Source organism: Macrobrachium nipponense, chromosome 8 (genome assembly GCF_015104395.2).
Source record: "Macrobrachium nipponense isolate FS-2020 chromosome 8, ASM1510439v2, whole genome shotgun sequence".
NCBI lineage: Eukaryota > Metazoa > Arthropoda > Malacostraca > Decapoda > Palaemonidae > Macrobrachium > Macrobrachium nipponense.
The window spans coordinates 69,262,658-69,282,280 of NC_087203.1; the positions used below are offsets into that span (position 1 = coordinate 69,262,658).

Below are 19,623 nucleotides of genomic sequence, written 5' to 3' on the forward strand. Positions count from 1 at the left end.
GACTCGCTACGCCACCATAGAACTGGAGCTACTTGCAGTCACTTGGGCTGTAGCTAAGTGCTGCCTATACTTGTCTGGACTTCAACATTTCACCTTAATGACTGACCATCGCCCCTTGATACCGATTCTCAATCACTACACTTTGGATGCTATTGAGAATCCACACCTTCAACGCCTCAAGATGAAAGTGGCCCCCTACATCTTCACTGCAGTATGGTGCGCAGGGAAACAACTTTGCATACCAGACACCCTGTCTCGCTCCCCAACCAGTCGCCCCACACCTGAAGATGAAGAGGAGTGCACTACTTCGACTGCACATGTCAGGCGTATCGTTGCCAGCACCGCCACTTCCACCGACGACCATGCAACAGGACCCATCATCGAAGAAGACAAGTCTCTACAAGAAATCCGCACAGCTGCATCTCAGGATCAAGATTACAGCCATCTTGTTCAATACGTCTCCAACGGCTTTCCTACCAACCGCTACAATCTCCACGCTTCCGCCCTCCCGTATTGGAAGCTGCGGGACAACCTTTACGCGGATGGAGAGTTAGTATTGTATGGACCCTGGATCGTCATCCCTGCAGCCCTCCGTAGACACACCTTGGATCAACTCCACGACAGCCACCGAGGGATTGAAGCTACTCGACGTCGTGCAAGGCAGACAGTATTCTGGCCAGGCATCAATGCAGATATCAAGAGTAAAGTAGAAAGCTGTGAGGCCTGCCAACAGCTTCTCCCTAGTCAGCAACAATAACCTTACATGTGTGACGACCATCCATCCCGGCCCTTCGAAAGTGTGTCAGCTGACTTTTTCCACGTGGCAGGGAAATCCTTCCTTGTTATTGCCAATAGACTTTCAGGCTGGCCTGCGGTTGTTCCCTGTGGACGTGACACAACTGCAGCCAGAGTTACAAGAATGTTCTGTGTTTTCTTCCGTGAGGTTGGTGTTCCACTCCGCTTATGAATTGATGGAGGACCCCCATTTTCCAGCCACGACTTCAAGCAATTTGCCAACCGCTGGGGAGTTCATCACATCATCACTTCTCCACATTACCCTCAGGCTAATGGACATGCAGAAGCTGCAGTGAAAGCTGTTAAACACCTTATCATCAAGACTGCCCCATCCGGAACATAGATTGTGAAGTCTTTGATAGAGGACTGCTGGAGCTTCGGAATATACCGAACCCCGCTGGACGCTCCCCTGCGCAGATTCTCTATGGCCATCCTCTCCGCACTTGTGTTCTGGCCCATCCCAGATCATTAACAGAGGAGTGGCAAAATAAGACTGAAGATTACGACCGTCGCACTGCTGCCCAAACTGACCAGGCCATGAGCCTTTACAATTCTCATGCCCGCCCTCTACCCAAGCTCACCATCAGCCAACGAGTTAGGATACAGGATGCAACGACGCTTCGATGGGACAAGGTCGGCATCGTGATGGGCCCCGGAATGTCAAGAAAGTACGAAGTACGCCTTCCAAGTGGTCGTGTATGGTTTCAAAACCGAAGGCATTTACACCCAGTGGCTAACATGAGTGATGACACCTCTCCCCAAGTCCCTGTGTCCCCTTGCTCTGGCCAGGAAAGAGAGCCATCATTCGAACCCTCCAATGTCCCTCGCCATTCACCTCGACTAGCTCAGACTAGCTCAGAAGAATTAATGTTCCGCTCGAGACACTGCTACGAGCGTAAAGTGGGAGGGAGGTGTATAGATATCTAATGTTATGCTGTATATTACTTACATTACGTACAGTTTATGAACATTAATGTACATTTGCTTTATTATTATTTTGTAGAAGAATGATATTTATGTTTCCATTTATATTTCCCATTGCACATACTTGAGACCACTATTTCATTATGCATCGTGGCAACATTGTAATTAGATGTGTCAACACTGCTTTTTTCCCGACGTGTGCATAATCAGTCACTGTCCAATGGTCATTGTAGTGACATGCGCGGACCTGCTTCCCGCTGCTGTCGTCTTGATGTCCGTTTATCTTCATTACAAGATTTTAAAGAATCTACAGGTTTAATTTGTCAACCCTTCATTCCATTTCCTGCATGGATCTATGTGGCAGCATCTCACACACATTTGACAACATCTTCAAGGGCATGAGAGAGAGAGAGAGAGAGAGGAGAGAGAGAGAGAGAGAGAGAGAGAGAGAGAGCATCGTTGGATTGTTTGTAGTTGTCGGGAATAATTGAGAGTTTAAATATTTTCGTGTGTTTGATGTGTTGTGTTCATGTTTGGTGTTGCTGTATGGTAGTATGTAAGTGCGTGTGTTTTTCTGAAGAGTGAGTGAGTGAGTTGTAGAGAGAGAGAGAGAAAGAACGTAGGTGGTGGATGGATAGTTAGCGGTGGTTTGCTTGTTGGGCGATTGTTTTGGGTTGTCTGCTGGTGCGGTTGCCAAGTCAGTCAGTCAGTCTATAATCAGAGTCTGTGATGGACAGTCGGTTTTCTGAGAGAGTGGTCTTGGCATTGGATGGTTAGTTTTAGTGTGTGTTTTCTGAAGTTGTTTGATTTGCTGGTCATATTGTATGTAAGCAGTTTGTTGTGCCTGTATTACTGAAGTTTGTTGTGCTTGTGCACTGGAAGGTTGTAGACCTTGTGAAATCATGTGGTGTTGTGAGTTGTTGTAGCTGTGAGTTGTTGAGCGTTGTCGGCGAGTTGTGGTTTCTTGGTGTTATTTGTAAGTAGTTGTGTATGGACTTGTAGTGTTGTTGTTTTGATGTTAGTATTCTTCTGTGCAGTGATTTGTTGTGTTGTTGAGTTGTTGTGTGGTTGTAGTACTTGTTGGGTTATTTTGTGTTGTGATTTACAGTGGTTGTTGCGTCTCAACAGCCGTACCCAGCAGGCAGCACAAATTCTCACCTTGAAGACAGTCATATCTGGTGAATACATGTGTGTTGGTGAACCAATTGTCCTGTCGGTAAATAGTATTGTAAAGGGGAAAGTTTGGCTTGGGGAACATAGATAGTCGGAACAACTAAAGTAACTGTGGGGAGATTTGCTTGCTTTTTTGCTTGCTAGTGATTCTGCCACAACATCACTCCACTTTGCAAAAATGTCCTTAATCACTGAAGCAGGCACATTATGTATTCCCATTCGCTTTCTGAATTTCTCAAATCAGCGTATGCTGGCTTTAAATTCACTAACGGCAGCACTTTTTATAGGAAATTTCTTACCAAGATCGGCATGCAACATCCTCCAGCACTTTGCTATGAGTTCTTTAAATTCTATAGTGTTTCTCACCTTTTTTACAGAAGGGCTGGCACTTGGAACTTTCTTTGGCCCCATGATGGCTTATTTAGCAGTTGCACTCAAATAAAAAAAAAAATAAAAAAGTACAAAAAACAATGAACACAATAGCAGAATGGGTCACGAGAGAACACGGGATGCTTTGTTTGGGCACTCGGTACGGGGCCTATTCATGAGGTGGGCCCTGGAAGGAGCGTGTAAGAGGTTGACAAAGAGGCAGGTAGAAGTGTACTGATTTTTATTACAGTCAAGGGAAATATAAATATACAGCATGCGGACGGAAATGTGGTCACCGACCCGCGAGAGAGAAAAGTGGGCCGGCGAGACCCGATTTGTGTTTCTTGAGAGACATAAAATACAAATATAAAAGTACACAATATGTGGTTATATAAGCTTTATACACTGACGGAAAGCCCGCTGAATGCTTCTCAGGGGGAAGTGAGAACAACGCGAATGATGAATTATGTACAGAGAAAATTATGAATAAGCGTTGTCCTTACAAATACTCCCCCCCTAAGACAATAATTAGGTATGATTGTTGGCTGACTTCTTTGTACTTCGGGTAGTCACCTCGCGGAAGCGAGCTGGACGGCGGAGGCGCCCTCGGGTGCGTGATATTAGTTGTTGTGGTAGATCCTCGGGGTTTTCCGGGGACGGGATGCCTCCCCTGAGGTGATCCTGGGCGGGGGTTCGACCGTCTTTCGAGGGCGGCCGCGGCTACGGCTAGGAGGTTTGGCGATCGAAGGAGTCGCTTTTTTCGAGGAAGATTGAGGCGCCCTGTGGGAATCCGCGTCTGCGAGGTCCTCGTCCATGATGAAGGCTGGTTTCAGACGATCGATTGTGACCCAGTCCTCGCGACCGTTGATGGATAAGAGATATGCCTTGTCAGTGCGTCGTAGGACGCGGAAGGGACCGCGGTAGGGTCTCGTTAGAGGCGGGCGGCGGGCGTCGTCCCTGACGAAGACGTGCTTGCACGATGATAGGGCCTTCGGGAGGAAACGTTTGGTTCTGTCGGAGAAGGTTTTGACGCAGGGCGTGAACTTCCGGCGGATTCCCGAAGCCTGGCGATGGAGACGTCAGCGTCGTCGGCATTGGTCGGGAAGAACTCGCCAGGGACTGTTAATGGCTCCCCGTATACCTTCTCCGCGGGTGATGCTTCGCCGTTTTGCCCGCGGGGCAGTCCTGAGACCGAGGAGGACCCACGGTAGTTGGCTCTTCCAATTTTCGTCGGTGCAGCGCGCCATCAGGGAAGCCTTGATCGAACGGTGGACTCTCCACAATGCCGTTAGCTGCTGGGTTGTAGGCGGTGGTGGCATGTAGCGACGTTCCCATTAGGCGGGCCAGGGCAGTCCACAACTCCGACAGGAAAACTGGTCCGCGGTCTGTCGTGATTTCGTCTGGCACTCCGAATCGACTGATCCAGCTGGCGAGGAGTGCTTCGGCACATGCTTTCGTGGTCGCCTCCGACATCGGCGTTGCCTCGGGCCATCTGGTGGAGCGATCGATTACCGTCAGGAGGTACCTGGCGCCTTACCGACGGGGGCAGGGGGCCAACGACGTCTATGTGGATGTGGCCGAATCTTCGTTTCGGCTGCGGAAATTTCCCCACGCCTGATTCCGTGTGCCGACTGATTTTGCTAGTTTGGCAAGGCACGCAGGTCCTGGCCCACTCGAGGGAGTCCTTCCGAATTCCATGCCAGACGAACTTCTCCGTCAGGAGGCGCACCGTCGTCCGGCCCGAGGGGTGCGAGAGTCCGTGTATGACGTCGAACACGGCTTTCCTTCGGGAGGCTGGGATCAGCGGGCGCGGGCGGCCGTGCTGATGTCACAGAGGAGCGTCATGCCTGCGGGTCCGAAAGGCACATCTTCCCACTTGAGGGCGGTGATAGCAGTGCGGTATGCGGCAGTCTCCGGGTCGGCAGCCTGTTCCCGGGCGAGGTCTTCGTAGTCGACCCCGAGACGCACCGCGTTGATTTCTATCCTCGATAGGGAGTCTGCCACGGGGTTCTTCTCGCCAGGCACGTACTGGATGGTGCAACCGAACTCTGCGATGGCTGCTAGGTGCCTCTGTTGTCTCGCTGACCAAGCGTCGCCCGCCTTGGTGAAGGCGTGTACCAAAGGGAGGTGGTCCGTCCTGATCGTAAAGGGGGAGCCCTCGAGGGAGGTAGCGGAAATGTCGCACTGCTTGGTACACTGCCAGGAGTTCGCGGTCGAACGTGCTGTACCTCGTCTCGGCGGCTGATAGTTTTTTGCTGTAGAAGGCGAGTGGCTGGGGCTCGCCCTGGACCCACCTGCTCGAGGACAGCCCCGCAGGCGACGTTGCTGGCGTCGGTGTGAGGCGTAAAGGTGCAGCAGGGTCTTGGTGGCATAATGTCGCCGCTCTGGCGAGGGCCCTCTTCGTCTCGTTGAAAGCCTTCTCTTGTTCGCCTCCCACGTTAGGGCCTTTGGTTCCCTTTCAGGACCTGTGTTAGAGGAGACATGGTGCGGGCGGCGGAGGGGATGAATCGGCGGTAGTAATTGACCATTCCGATGAACTCCTGCAGGGACTTGACCGTGGTTGGTGTTGGGAACTTCTGCACCACGCATACCTTCGAGGCCATGGGGCGCACGCCCGTCGCGGAGATCTCGTGTCCGAGGAAGTCCACCTTCTCGGCGCCGAAGGTGCATTTGTCGAAACGGACGACCAGCCCGTTTTCCTGCAGGCGCTTCATGGACCGCTCGGACGTGATGTAGGTGCTCCTCCAAGGACCTGGAAAAAATCAAGATATCGTCGACGTAGCAGACGCAGAAGGGCAGGTCCCCCAGGATGCTGTCCATCAGGCGCTGGAAGGTGGCCCCTGCATTCCTCAGGCCGAAGGTTGAGTAATGGAACACGAAGGAGCCAAAAGGCGTGATGATGGCAGTCTGGGGACATCCTCGGGGTGCACTGGAACCTGGAAATAGGATTTTAAGAGGTCCATTTTTGTGAAGACCTTCGCCCCGATGAAGGGCCCTGTCAAATCCTGCATGTTTGGCAAGGGGTATTGGTCGGGGATTGTAACGAGGTTGAGTCTTCTGTAGTCCTCCGCAGGGCCTCCAGGTGCCGTCAGGTTTCTGTACCATGTGCAGGGGCGACGCCCAAGGGCTCGATGCTTTCTTGCAGATGCCCATCCGTTCCATCTCCGAGAACGCCTGCTTCGCCTCCTGGAGGCGGCCTGGAGGGAGTCGTCGGAACTTCGCGTGTGTCGGGGGGCCTGTGGTGGCTATGTGGTGGAATATCCCGTGCTTGGGCGGCGTCCCTGCCGCCTGACGAAGTTCCGGCTTGAAGACTTCGGGGAACTCCTGCAGGAGGTTGCCGTATTTGTGGGGGGCGATGGTACAAATTGTAGGGGCGCCCGGGCCTGCTGCTAGTGGAAGGGAAAGGCATGTCCCCGTGTCGAGGAGGCGTTTGCGGCCCACGTCCACCAGGAGGGCCGTTCTGCGCCAGGAAATCTGCCCCCAGTAGCGGGATCCTGACGTCCGCGATTGTGAATTCCCAGACGTAGAGTTTCGCCCCAAGATGGATATCTCGAGGGGCTTCGTGCCGTAGGAACGGATGGGGGTCCCGTTTGCGGCGACGAGGGAGGTTGTTTTGTCGGGCTCGCGGCTACGGTCTTTTCCTGACGGCGGGAATATCGAGTGCATTCCGCCCCCCGTATCTACCAACATCCTCCGGCCGGAGATCGCGTCGCGGACGTAGAAACCCTACGGTGTGTGGTTCCGACGCGGCCGTTGCCACGGGCGGCCTTGGTTTTGTTTGCCGTCGTCGTTTTTTGACTGTTGGAAGGTGCAAGGGCTTTCGCACCTCCTGGCGAATCTCCCGAACCTCCGGTGGAAGCGGCACCAGGAGTTTTCACCTCGCTGCGTGTGGGAGGACTTCCCTTGGGATACGGCGCCAATCTCTTGCGTTGGGTCGTCGTCGTCTTCTTCCTTCTCTGCGGCCAGGCACACGGAGGATCGGGGGGGGGGCGGCGAGCTTCACGGCATTGTTTGACAACGTCAGCTTCTTTGCCTTTTCCTAGTAGTTCGTCGTCCTCTAGGGTGTACGCGTCGGTCAGCTGCTTTCGGACGTCCGGCTCGAGTTGCCGCAGGAATATTTCGCGGCTCAGGCTGATCTCTACCTTTTTTCCGTCGGGGCCTATTTCGGGCAGACGGACGAGGCCCATCACAGTGTCCCAGGCATCTTGGGTGTCGGCGCCGCGCATGGGGTTCGCGACTAAGTCGAGGGGCGCGGGCGGCCCTTTCAGCGATAGGCACGGAATAGGCTGTCAAGAGCCTTTCTTTTATCTCGTCGAGCGTGACAAGTCCGATTCGTGCTCGACCGGTCAGCCAGTTAGATATTCGGCCGAGCACCTCTGTCGGGAGAGCCGCTGCGACGAGGTCAGCCTGCAGCACTTTGTTTGTGAGCCCCGCGATCCGGAATTGCCCTTCGGCTCGGAAGAACCAGGAAAACGGGTCAGCCGTTGTGAAGGGGGGCAATTTGACAGCTTGAGCGGCCGCTGTGTCAGAGTCCGTCGCTGGGGCGGGGGAGGCCCGGGTTTCCCGCGAGGTTTCCCGCGAGGTACTGTTTGCGCCCATTGTCCTCTCTCCACAAAAAAACGGTCGACAGAGTCGTGAATGGCGGGCCAAACCGTTTGAGGAAACGCCTGAACACACCTTGGGCAGGTATGCCGTATTTAGTCCGTTAGAGGCGTTGGTTTTTTCCACGGTAGGAGCTTTCAGAGATCTATACTGAGGCGCCGTATGAGTCCGTTAAAGATCTCTGAAGGTGAGCGGCGGTAGTGAGTCCCTTAATGGCTGAGCCAAAACGCTTGGGTCACCGTCCAAAACCAGGGAGGTCACCAGTTGTAAGAGGTTGACAAAGAGGCAGGTAGAAGTGTACTGATTTTTATTACAGTCAAGGGAAATATAAATATACAGCATGCGGACGGAAATGTGGTCACCGACCCGCGAGAGAGAAAAGTGGGCCGGCGAGACCCGATTTGTGTTTCTTGAGAGACATAAAATACAAAATATAAAAGTACACAATATGTGGTTATATAAGCTTTATACACTGACGGAAAGCCCGCTGAATGCTTTCTCAGGGGGAAGTGAGAACAACGCGAATGATGAATTATGTACAGAGAAAATTATGAATAAGCGTTGTCCTTACAAGCGTTTCCGGGTATACGAAATTCGATGATATGTACGAAACCCAGAGTTAAAATTTTGTTGGAAAAAGTCTACGAAAACCGAATTGTACAGAAACAAGGGCACACAAAATCTGAGGTTTGACTGTACTTCAGAAGATTCATGACGAGAAATTCTTATAACTAGTAGTGATTCTATACTAGGGTTAGGTGACTAAATTTATGTCAAAGCTTCAGTAAAAGTAACACGTTTTACACTCTTTGAAGCAAAGATTTATTTTAGCACCAGAAGCTAAATAGGATAGCACATGGCATGCAGAAAGGTTGATTATGGACAATAATGCAATTGTGTATGTGGTTTAAGGGTAAGGAATAAGCTCTTTATATTAACTACCAGAATATAGTACAAACAAAATAGAAGTGATTTAAGTAGGGCAAGGAGAGGGTTAACTAGATCATTTTTACCAGACCCGAGAGAAGATAAGGAGTTAACTGCTGAAGAACTTCCTTCACCACTGCCACCTCCCTCATAGGCATAATTACGAAGATCATCATAACTTGAATTTTCTCTATGGACAGCATGCTTTCTATCTCTTTCTTGGCAGCTTGTTACAATTACATCAACATTGGCCATTGCCAAGTTCACATTTACATCTGAAAACCAGGAGATGCTAAATCAGTTGTACTAATTATAAGGAAATGTACTACTGTATATGGTTTACTAATCATGGACTAATTTATAATAACATACCTTTTTTTATATAAGCACAACACCAGAAATTCTGCAAATCTATTAAAGTGGTACATCCTGAAACACCTAGTATATTAAGGGGAGTACAAAAATCTCATTGTTCTGTCTCCATGATGGGAATCAGATCAAGTACATTATTGGATTATCAGCCAATAACAAGGGAAACCAAATACTACCTGTGACAATAAATGGTAACAATATATTCTGTCAGTCAGCTTATACTGCCAATTAACCTATGACTAATTTTCAGATGCTGGCTAGCCACATTCATCAATCTATGCTTCTGCTAGACTACTAAGAATACATAATGGGGAAGGAGCAACACTGAAAAGCATTAATTGACTTATTTACTTAAAATTGGCATTACAACAGCTATGGTCACCCCACTGCATGTAGAACAGCACAAAATCAAATTAATTTTCTTTAAAAGTGACAGATTACTCTGTAGTAGTCAGCCATCTATGCTAACTGCATTTGATATTAAAAATATATATTAGCACACTGCCTTTTCAGTATCTCCTTTTCAATAGAGTGGTCTCATCCTATATTATATGTACACCTTAACCCTACTTTTTATCCAATTTTGATGTGTAGAACAATACTGTTCTTAAACAGCTGCATTTTGAGGTTCCAAAGTAGTTTCTGACATGAAATTTCACAGCTTTTTTCATGGTGTATTTAAGATTTCTCTCAGACTTTACACATTTTGATACATATCAATGATAATATACAAAAATTCAATTATTTCTCACAAAACTGCTTTGGTGATATAATGCCATTCGTAAGAAGATGGCATATCCTACCTTTGAACATCTTTATATTGGGCATATTAGGACTTTGCTTCATCTGGAAAATATATGGACACTAAAATCCCAAACTAAAACACCAGAGATCCAAAAGAGCAGTCAAAGCTATTGGCTCTGTGACCCTCGTGAGGAGTACCCCTCTCCATAAGTGATTTTATTCTTTGGTCTTATCATTTACCTATTGGCCATTTACTTAAGTTACTTAATCCAACTTTGTACCATTGTCTATTTTTAAGTTTTTCTAAGGATTTCACAGTTACTACATCCCATTTTGCCTTAATTTCTCTTTCAGATACTGGTTTCAAAGTAAATTTCACTCTATCTGAATGTTTTAATACAGAAGAAGGTCAAGTAAAGAAATTTGACACGTTGTGTGAAGTCAATTGTTGATTAACACACTGTTGCTGAGTGGAAGAACAACACTGGTGAAGAGACCTTGGTTATGAAGCAGCCTGAGCAGATAATGACTGTGGAGGCAATGGCCCTGACATTAATGACAGCAGTTCTGGTTGCTGTAGATCTTACTTTGTCTCTCAGTTCCTTAACCAATACCTCCAGGAGGATTATGAGAACCATTGGCTCTGAGAAAAGCAAGGAGTATAAATCTGCTGAAGACAGCAAACTTGTAGAGGTCGTACTGGGTCATGCACTGTTTCTTTGTCATGATATTGTCAAGTAGACAACACATATACTATTGAATGATTGGCACTGTCTGACCAAGAGAAAAACAAGATGATGAACTCTGGCTGGGTCCTTCTCGAAGTGAGAACCTGAAGATAGAATGGAACTGGTAGGACCAAGGACCCACTCTTGCCAGTTAAGAAGCACGAGACTTCTTTGAAAAACCACTTTCATTTCATCTAGATCAGGCAAGTGGTCACCCTTGCTCACTGACTTATCTATTGCAACTATAACCAGAACTGCTACCTGCTATCCACAGCATGACATTCCTATGTATGCAGTCAAAGGCTTTGATCAAGGGAAGCTCAACTGTTGTGGAACCCAAAGCTTCATCATCATTAAACAAGATGGCTAATGGGGGGGCTTGGACACAGCTTTAGTAGTGATTGATATTGAAAATATTACATATCCAATAAAGGACTTTGATAAAGTACTGTTCTGTAGTGCATGCAATTCTTCTGGATTATCCTTCATCAAGTCCTCTATCAGCAAAACCAAGTCCCTGGAGGAAATAAAAGAAGCCCCTTTGGAAGTCTAAAAAGCTAGAGCAAGAGGTTAGACCTAAGGTGTCCGGGTTAAACACAGCTGGAGAGTAGCAACCCTAGGGCATGGTAGCAATGAATTGATAAAGCTTATGCAACTCTTGGTTGGGAATAGCAAGCAAGATATTGGTCAAAGGTTGAGGTGAAGGACAACTAGTGACTACAGGCTCATGGGATGAGTAACACACATTTTGGCTTCTGGATATCTCTGGAATTCACATGGAATGGAGTAGGCCATTTGATAAAAGGATCTCGGGAACTGTACTTAACAATGTCTAAGGCCAAAACAGTTGACTTGTAAGAAGCTGAGCTCCAGGTATGCACAGGCAAGGAAATCGAGAACATGGTGGTCATAGATGCCAAAGTGACAATGATACTCAATGAAAGAGCAAAGGTAAAGAAATTACTGATTGGTAAGGGAAGTAAAGGCAGGTACAATGGAACTGAATGAACACTCATGGCTGAGAAAGCTGCACTACTCAAGGGAAGGGGATTATTCATAGTATTATATGTAAAGAGAAATAATAGAATTGACTTAAGATGGCAAGAAAGAGAAAAAATGTTGCTCAAGATCATGATATCAAACACATAAGGTGGAACAGCTGCACACAAGTAGTCAAAGGCTCTGACATAGTTGGGTACACATCAGGCAGTCAAGTAGAAGGGCATCCTTTTATACATGAAACTGAAGAACCCGAGGCCATGGGAGCACGAGTGCTAGGACCATTGGCACAGCGATACCAAAAGTAGTGGAATAAGTTAGTTTCAATGTATCCAGTTTCAATGTATCCAAGCTTGCAGAGTCAATTAGAACAGAAAGGTTATGATCAAGTAAAAAAAAAAAAAAAACTTCCCAATGTAAAACATTTCACTCCTTCAAGTTATGTCATGGTAAGATCATACAATACACCAGAAAAATGGGTACAAGGAGAAATTATCAGGAATATAGGTAATTTACATTATGATGTTAATGTTGGTGGAAAGATTGTAAAATCGTCACTACAAATAATACAGTAGTAAAAGTTTCAAATTCCTCAGACTTAAATAACTCAGATGTGCAAACTGCTCACCAAGATGTTCAACCACCAACTGTATATAGAGAGGAAAATCTTGCAACAGCTCAGAACACACCTAAAAGAATGCGTAGAGGAAAACCTTTTGAAAGACTAGATTTGCACAGTATTGCGTAACGCATAGATGTTATAAGTATAACCAATCATTATTATATTAGTATTGAGTCTGACATACAGATTTCGATCCTGTAAATTCTACCTCATGTATGTAGGGATTGATTCCTTATTGCGTATAGAGCTCCGATGCTCATGTGTTATGATTCTAATATATACACTTTTTGTATTTTGTATATTCAACTACCAGCGGCAGCCTTCTTCAATGTAGCTTAGCCAAAAAACACAAGCAAGAAGATATTGCTTTATCATTACCCTTCATCCACGGACCTTGGTGATGAGAAATGGAATACTATCTCCAATACTAAAATACCATCTTTTCCTCTTCCTACTAGTTAGAGTAAAAAAAATTTAGTATGAATCATATAAATAAAGCAGACCCAAAACAAACTCCTCACCAACAAGCCCAAAGACACAGACGGAAGAAAAGAACCAACAAGAACGGCCAACATAAGAATCTAGCAGATCCTTACAAATGGTAGCTGGGAGGCCTTATAGTGAAAGACATACCAATTGAAATGAAAACTCCTCTGGAGAGTAAACAATAGATGTGTGTGAGGGTCACTGAGGGTGACATCTAGTAACAGTAAGGAGTCATGGAAAGGGGTGTCTCATCATAAGAAACTCACTGTTGCAGATCAACAAACTGCTAATATAACTGCAGAAAACACACTTGGGCTCCCTATGAAGAACGTCACACTGATCCTTCTCCAAAGATGACAAAGGTGCTGTAGAACTTAACATCCCTGCCAGCACAAGTACTTTGAGGCATAAAAATTTAAGGAATGATATACTAAAAACATTGTATAAAAATGGACCCTGTTAATGACAAGGTAAGGATGAGTCACCCCCTTAAATTATGTTAAGAAAACCCTGGTAGGAATTATGTAAACTAATAAAAAAAAATTACAATAAAGCCATGAAAACACGATGACAAAAGTTAACAAAAGTTACAAAAGGAAAAACTGCTATAAAACAAAACTGAAGATCAGTAGGTTACTTAGAGTAACTACATAGTACAGGGCAACAAGTCAGTTACTTGACAAAAGGTAATTCACTCATTTAATTTGCTAAGCATTATCAATACAATATAACATTAAATGAAATGTGGAACACTGAAAAGGAAGTGGTACATTGCTAAACATGGCAGAAATTCTGGAGGTCCTGGAGCAAATGGAACCATATTTAATCACTACAGAAGTGCACACAGAATGAATACATTAATCGTATATATCTGCCGGGTAAGTATGTACAAAACTTTATTGTATCTTAACAATATCATTTTTGTACATGCAACTTCCCCGGCAGATATATGTATATTAGAAAAGTATTTAGGAGGACCTGTGCACCTGGATGCATTCCAAACTCTTTTGACAGTTATTCTGTGACTAATGTGTTTGCACTAACAATCTAAATGTAAACTATACCAGAAATCCAAAACGGTAGCCAAAGCTCAGCCCCATGATCCTTATGATGAGTACTACTCCCCAAAACTGATTTTCTTATAAAACTGTTGGCCATTAACTAGGATGTTCAAATTATTGGTTTCAAGTAAATTTCACTCTACCCTTTGTACAATATTGATGAATGATCCCCCTAGCAGGTACCACTTAAAGTAAGTATTGAGTGGTACACTTCAGACAGCACTCAAGGTTTTTCACAGCAAACCTTTGGCCTCAGCTGCATTGCTTTCTGCCTCCTCCTGTTCAGTCATTCCCTTTAGCATCTTCTCTCCTAGCTCTCCAACTTCAAATTTTACCACTCTCCTATTTATAGATACAGTATGCAACAAAGTCATTTTGGTGAGCCCAGTGTGATACTTGAAATGTGAATCTAGTTGTTTCACTAAATTACTTTAAAACTATGATCAATATATTACAATGTTATTCATATTTAGTCATTAGTGTGTGCTACCCGTACACAGTGCATCTTGCCAAGTACATTGAAAGTCATTTAAAAGTTCTTTGCAGTGCTCTTTCTTCATCATCTGCATTATCTTTCATCAATTTACTTTAGATAAGTTGCCAAATTTACATTTGGCTCGGCAGTCTCTTGAATTATCCTGTTATGGAATGTCATGGCACATACACTGTACATAATATGCTTTACCATGAGGTTTGGGTCTACTTCAGTGACCATTTTCTTATATAGTTATGAAGCTGTCCTTTAGGGTAGACTTTTACTTTTATTTGGGATCTTATTTACCCATAGGCCTAAAAGAACTTTTCCAGTATTTTCTTTTGGCATTATGATCCTTGGTATTTTAGTTATCGGTGTTTAATTTATCTCCCACATTTTTCTGCTGCTGTGTTTTATTTACTTTTTCCATCACTGAGAGTATTGCAGTCCTTTACTCAAAGGACTTCAACCTGCTTGGTGTTTTTGTTTTACCTACTAATACATTGCACTTAATGCTTTCCCTACATTTAAATACCAGCTTGCTCGTTAAAACCTGTAAATAGATGAAACTTTGCTACCTGACATTCCCAAGAGCTTGGGCAGGAATGGAGTGAATGCAGTTTATAAACCTTTTTTTAAGTGCCAATCACTTCCTGGTGAAGTCACCATGTTTTATGCCTCACTGTTTAGGTGGCTTATGATGGGTAACGTTCCAAGGTTACAACGCTTTTCAATCATATTTATCAGAAATTATTTCCAGGTTTACGATGCATGTTCCAGGGTTACGATGCTTGCGACGCCCATCTGACAGAAGAAATATGACTCCAAAAATGCAAAATAATCAATATCTGAAGGTTTTTTGATGAAAAATGCAATAAAGATGCAGTTTACAGACATACCCCTACGTACGAAAAATCCAGGTTACGAAGGTAAAGACGAAGATTTTTTTCTTTCTGTGTACGAAAATAATTCAGGTTGTGAAAGAGTGTATGTACTGTAAAGTCCGAGATTTGCTTGGGCTGCCGAGAACAATTTTAAAACTCGTCACCATCCTCCCCCTCTCCCATTGGTTCCTGATGCTAGTCACCACTGTAAGATCCTGCTCTCCTATTGGTCAGCATCTGTCCCATCATGCGTCTATGTAAAGGCATTCCTCGACCATTTCGTTTCGGCAGCGTTATCGTACACACCTGGAATTTGTTCGTTCACACAGATTTCGTTTGTTAATGTAAATTCGCGTTAGTGATTTCGCTTTCTTTGTACTGTAAGTTACTTTATCGTGTTGTGTGTGAACTTAATTAGTACTTAAGTTATTAGCCATGGGTCCCAAGAATGTTGCTGAAGTTCACAGAAAGAAGAGGATGCTTTCTACGGAGATGAAGATGGAGATAATTAAGAGTATGAAGCTGGCATGTGGTTGAGTGTGATTGCTAAGGAATACGGCCGAAATCAGTCGACGATAGGCACCATCCTTAAGCAGAAGGAAGCCATCAAAGCAGCTACACCTTCCAAGGGCGTGACTATTTTTTCCAACAAGAGAAGCCACGTGCATGATGAGATGGAGAGGCTGCTTCTCGTATGGATTAAGGTCAAAGAAATCACTGGCGATAATACAATAACCGAGACGGCAATCTGCCAGAAGGCCAGCGCTATTTTTGGTGATCTGAGTGCTCAGGCCAAAGACGACACAGGAGAAGGGACATCGAAGGCAACCCAAGACTTCAAGGCTTCTCGGGGTTGGTTTGATAAATTTCGTAAACGGACTGGCATCCATTCAGTGGTGCGGCATGGGGAGGCTACCAGCTCGGACACAAAAGCGGTCCAAGCCTTTGTTAAAACGTTCGACAAGATGACAATAAAGTAAGGCTACAGTTCTCAGCAAGTCTTCAACTGTGACGAGACTGGCCTTTTTTGGAAAGAAATGCCTCCTCGGACGTACATCACGGAGGAAGAGAAGAAGCTACCCGGGCATAAGCCTATGAAAGACAGGCTTACGCTTGCACTTGGGATTCTGGGTCTTAGCCACGAATTGTGGGACAAACTTGAAGGTCACAGACCCCCAACCCCTGGTATGTTTCACATCATAACTCAGGTCATGAAGTTCCCTAACTCTTTTTGAAGAAGCCAAGGCCAACAGGAAAACTGTCTTTAGCATCAGATCTCTGTCTGATGATCGACGCAAGGGCTCAAATGGGACTCGAGTGAGACTTCTCAGGACAAGCGAACCATCCCATGCGGGAGGCTTGAGTTCCCTTTGAGAACAGGCCTTTCAGACATAACACCAAACCTAGTGCTGCTCTGTAGCCCCTGATAGCAGAAACAGAAAGACCTTCTCATCCCTGAGGAAGATAAAAAAAATCTGCTATACGCTGAACAGAGGTTTTGAGTGGAGAGAAACCCTGTCGACGACACCAATCACAGTATACTACCCATTTCCCCTGGTAAACTGCTGAAGAGGACTTCCTGCGGAAACTGGACATACGTCCCACTGCCCCCTGAGAAAAACTTCTCGATTGGAGGAGATGCTTGATAGTCTCCATCCTTGAAGAGACACGGATTCTACAACTGGTGAAACCTTTCGACATGAGGCTGTCAAAGAAGTTACAGCCACTGGGGAATCTCTCTTGGAACTTCTGACAGAGGAGCCAAATAAAGTCATCCTGAGATTTCGAGAACTTTTCCCTGTTCAGAACTTGACAAATTAGGTAGATGGAGGGAAGGCGTCCTCTGCCAGAGCAAGAGGATCTAGGACCACTGAACAGTAAAATTCCAGCTTCCTGCTGAAGCGAGTTGAAAAGAGGTCTGCTCCATGCCCAGGATTTGGCTTGTACAACTCAGCCTGTCAACGACCACATTTCTCTTGCCTGGAATGTACCTGGCAGAGCTCCACCGAGTTGTCGATCGCCCACTGGTGTAACTTGACTGTCAACGAATGGAGGTGACGAGACACCAGACACCCCCTGCTTGTTCACATAGGCGAATGACACTACCTTCTCTCAAAACTCTCTCAGTTCCAGAAAAGCTGCTTTCAACTCCAAAACAGTTATGTGTAGCAGCTTGTCTTCTGCACTAAAAACGCCTGATGCAAAGAGGTCTCCCAGATGAGCACCCCAACCTAAGATGGAGGCATCTGAAAGCATAAGGAAGTCTGGAGGGGGAGAACACAGAGGGATCCCCAATGAGAGATTCTGGTTGTCCAGTCACCAACGAAGGTCTTGCTTCACCTCTTTGGACAGAGGGATTCTCTGTAGAGGGGAATCTCCCTCCAGGGACCATTAGTCTTTCAGTCCCCATTGCAGAGACCGAAGATGAAGACAATCATGAGGGATCAGCTCCTCCAGAGAAGACAAAATCCCCAGAAGGACCTGCCACTGGTGAGCTGGCTGTTCGGGTTGTGACAGGAACTTGTGTGCCACTAACTGCAACTTCTCTAACCTCTGGTCCAACGGAAAAACTCTTAACAATGCTGTATTTATAACCATACCTAGATTTGACTTCTCTAGGTTTACCATTATGCCAAGCTCCCGACAAAACTGATGAAGACGATCTCTGTCCTGAAGCAGTTTCTCCTTGGAGCTAGCTAACACCAGCCAGTCATCAAGGTACCTTATTTAACAGGGAAATACCCTGAGCATGAGCCCATGTTGAGATGAGGGCAAAGACCCTTGTGAACACCTAAAGGTGGTCAACCCGAAGCACAGAACCTTGAACTGGTAGATCTGCTCTCCCAGAGTGAAGCAAAGAGACGTTCTGGACGAAGAGAGAATAGGGATCTGGAAGTAAACAAGATGTCATCATCCCTTATCTCTGCCAACATAGTCCGAGGCATCTCCTTCTTAAACCTAGTCTTCTTGACAAAATGATTCAAGGTGGGAAGGTCGATTACCGGACTCCAGTTGCCTGTCGCTTTTGGCACTTGGAAAATCCAACTGTAAAACCCCAGAGAAGGACGCTTTACTTTTTCTATCGCACGCTTGTTCAGCATTTTCAACACTTCCTCCCGAAGAGCTAAAAATTTCAGGGAGTTGCAAGCATATGTCCGATTGAGAAGGGGTCTGTCCGAGAGGGGTGGAGAGAAGTTGAATGGTAGTAGATATCCCACCCGCAGAATGTCTACTACCCATTTCTCTGCTCCATACATTTGCCACTTGGCCCACTGGCCCACCAGGCATCCACTTACCTGTGGCAATGGAGAGGGAGAAGTGCCCACTCTATTGACGACCCCTCTGCCCCTTCCTGTAGAGCCCCTCCCATTCTTGTATGGGTGGGATTGAAAGGGACATTTTTGCTTTTTTGTCTTGGCCTGTGAGGGAGATTGAGAGACCCTCGCAGAAGCCAAACTCTTAGAACATTTAACAGGCAAAGATCTTCTCACCTGTCACTGAGGAGGAGGGCATCATGAATGTGCCTCCGACTTAGATACCACCTGATTAACCTGTCTTTAGTATCTGCCAGTTGCCATTCGATCGCATCTTCTAATTAAGTCCTCGGAAATAGAAAATGCCAATCAAGGAGATCCCCATTCCTTAGAGACTACAAAGACTCAAGAGTCCACTGAATTCACCACCTTGGACAGTGCTGTGTCTCTCCTGGCCAGGAGGTGGTTGGCCCACAAGTTTGCACTGAGGTGGGCCAGGTATGAAATAGCTTTAGCACTGGACTGTAACAGTCTAGTGAGTGAGGAAGAACTCACTATACCTCCTTTAGACCTATCTGAAGTAATTTTGGCTATCATGGTGGACCACAAGTCCAGCCAGGAGACCAAGTGGAAGATAGCTAACGCCTCTTGTGACAAAAAAGGAAGGACCTTCTGACCTAACCTGCTCCAGAGTTAGACCAGGCTTAAGACGTATCACGTCCGGGTTAAGGTGATGACGAGTCATAAAATGAACTACATAAGTGGAGCAGTACTTCTATGCTGCACGAGAGGAGGAAGAAACTTGGATGATCTATTGGAACGCAGAGAGCCATCTTGGTCCGAAAACAAAGCATTCACATGTTGCAAGATGGACCGAGTGTGACCCGACAGGGCAAGTTCAAAAGAAGTCCTAGAATCCTGTCTGGCACCCAGCAAAGCCTCTATACCCATTGGGGTTTTAGAAGACTGAGCCTGCACCCTACACTCAAGATTGCTGAACTCATAAATGGGATCAACAACCTCTGCGAAGGAAGACAAACTCTTGTGTGTCTCCATCCCCCTGCTCCAGCAAAGGTGACTGATGACGCAAAGAAGGTGGCTTGGCAGTATCCTTCTCATTCTGTAACAACACTGGTGAAGCTTCCCTAGGAAGCCTAGCATTCTGGTCATTATTGGTTGGGTGCTTGAAGATCCTGCGACCAAAGGTT

General features: G+C 46.1%; 1 protein-coding gene across 3 annotated transcripts in view; it reads right to left on the reverse strand.

The window, feature by feature from the left end:
• The window catches only part of LOC135222825 (neural-cadherin-like), a 399,888-nt gene that overhangs the window by 40,245 nt on the left and 340,020 nt on the right, over positions 1-19,623 (reverse strand). For 2 of the 3 annotated variants that reach the window (XM_064261137.1, XM_064261139.1), the window contains exon 13: positions 8,877-9,065. In XM_064261137.1, coding sequence (XP_064117207.1) covers positions 8,877-9,065 — 189 coding nt within the window. The remainder of the gene's footprint in view (positions 1-8,876; positions 9,066-19,623) is intronic. The other variant, XM_064261140.1, reaches the window with a different exon arrangement.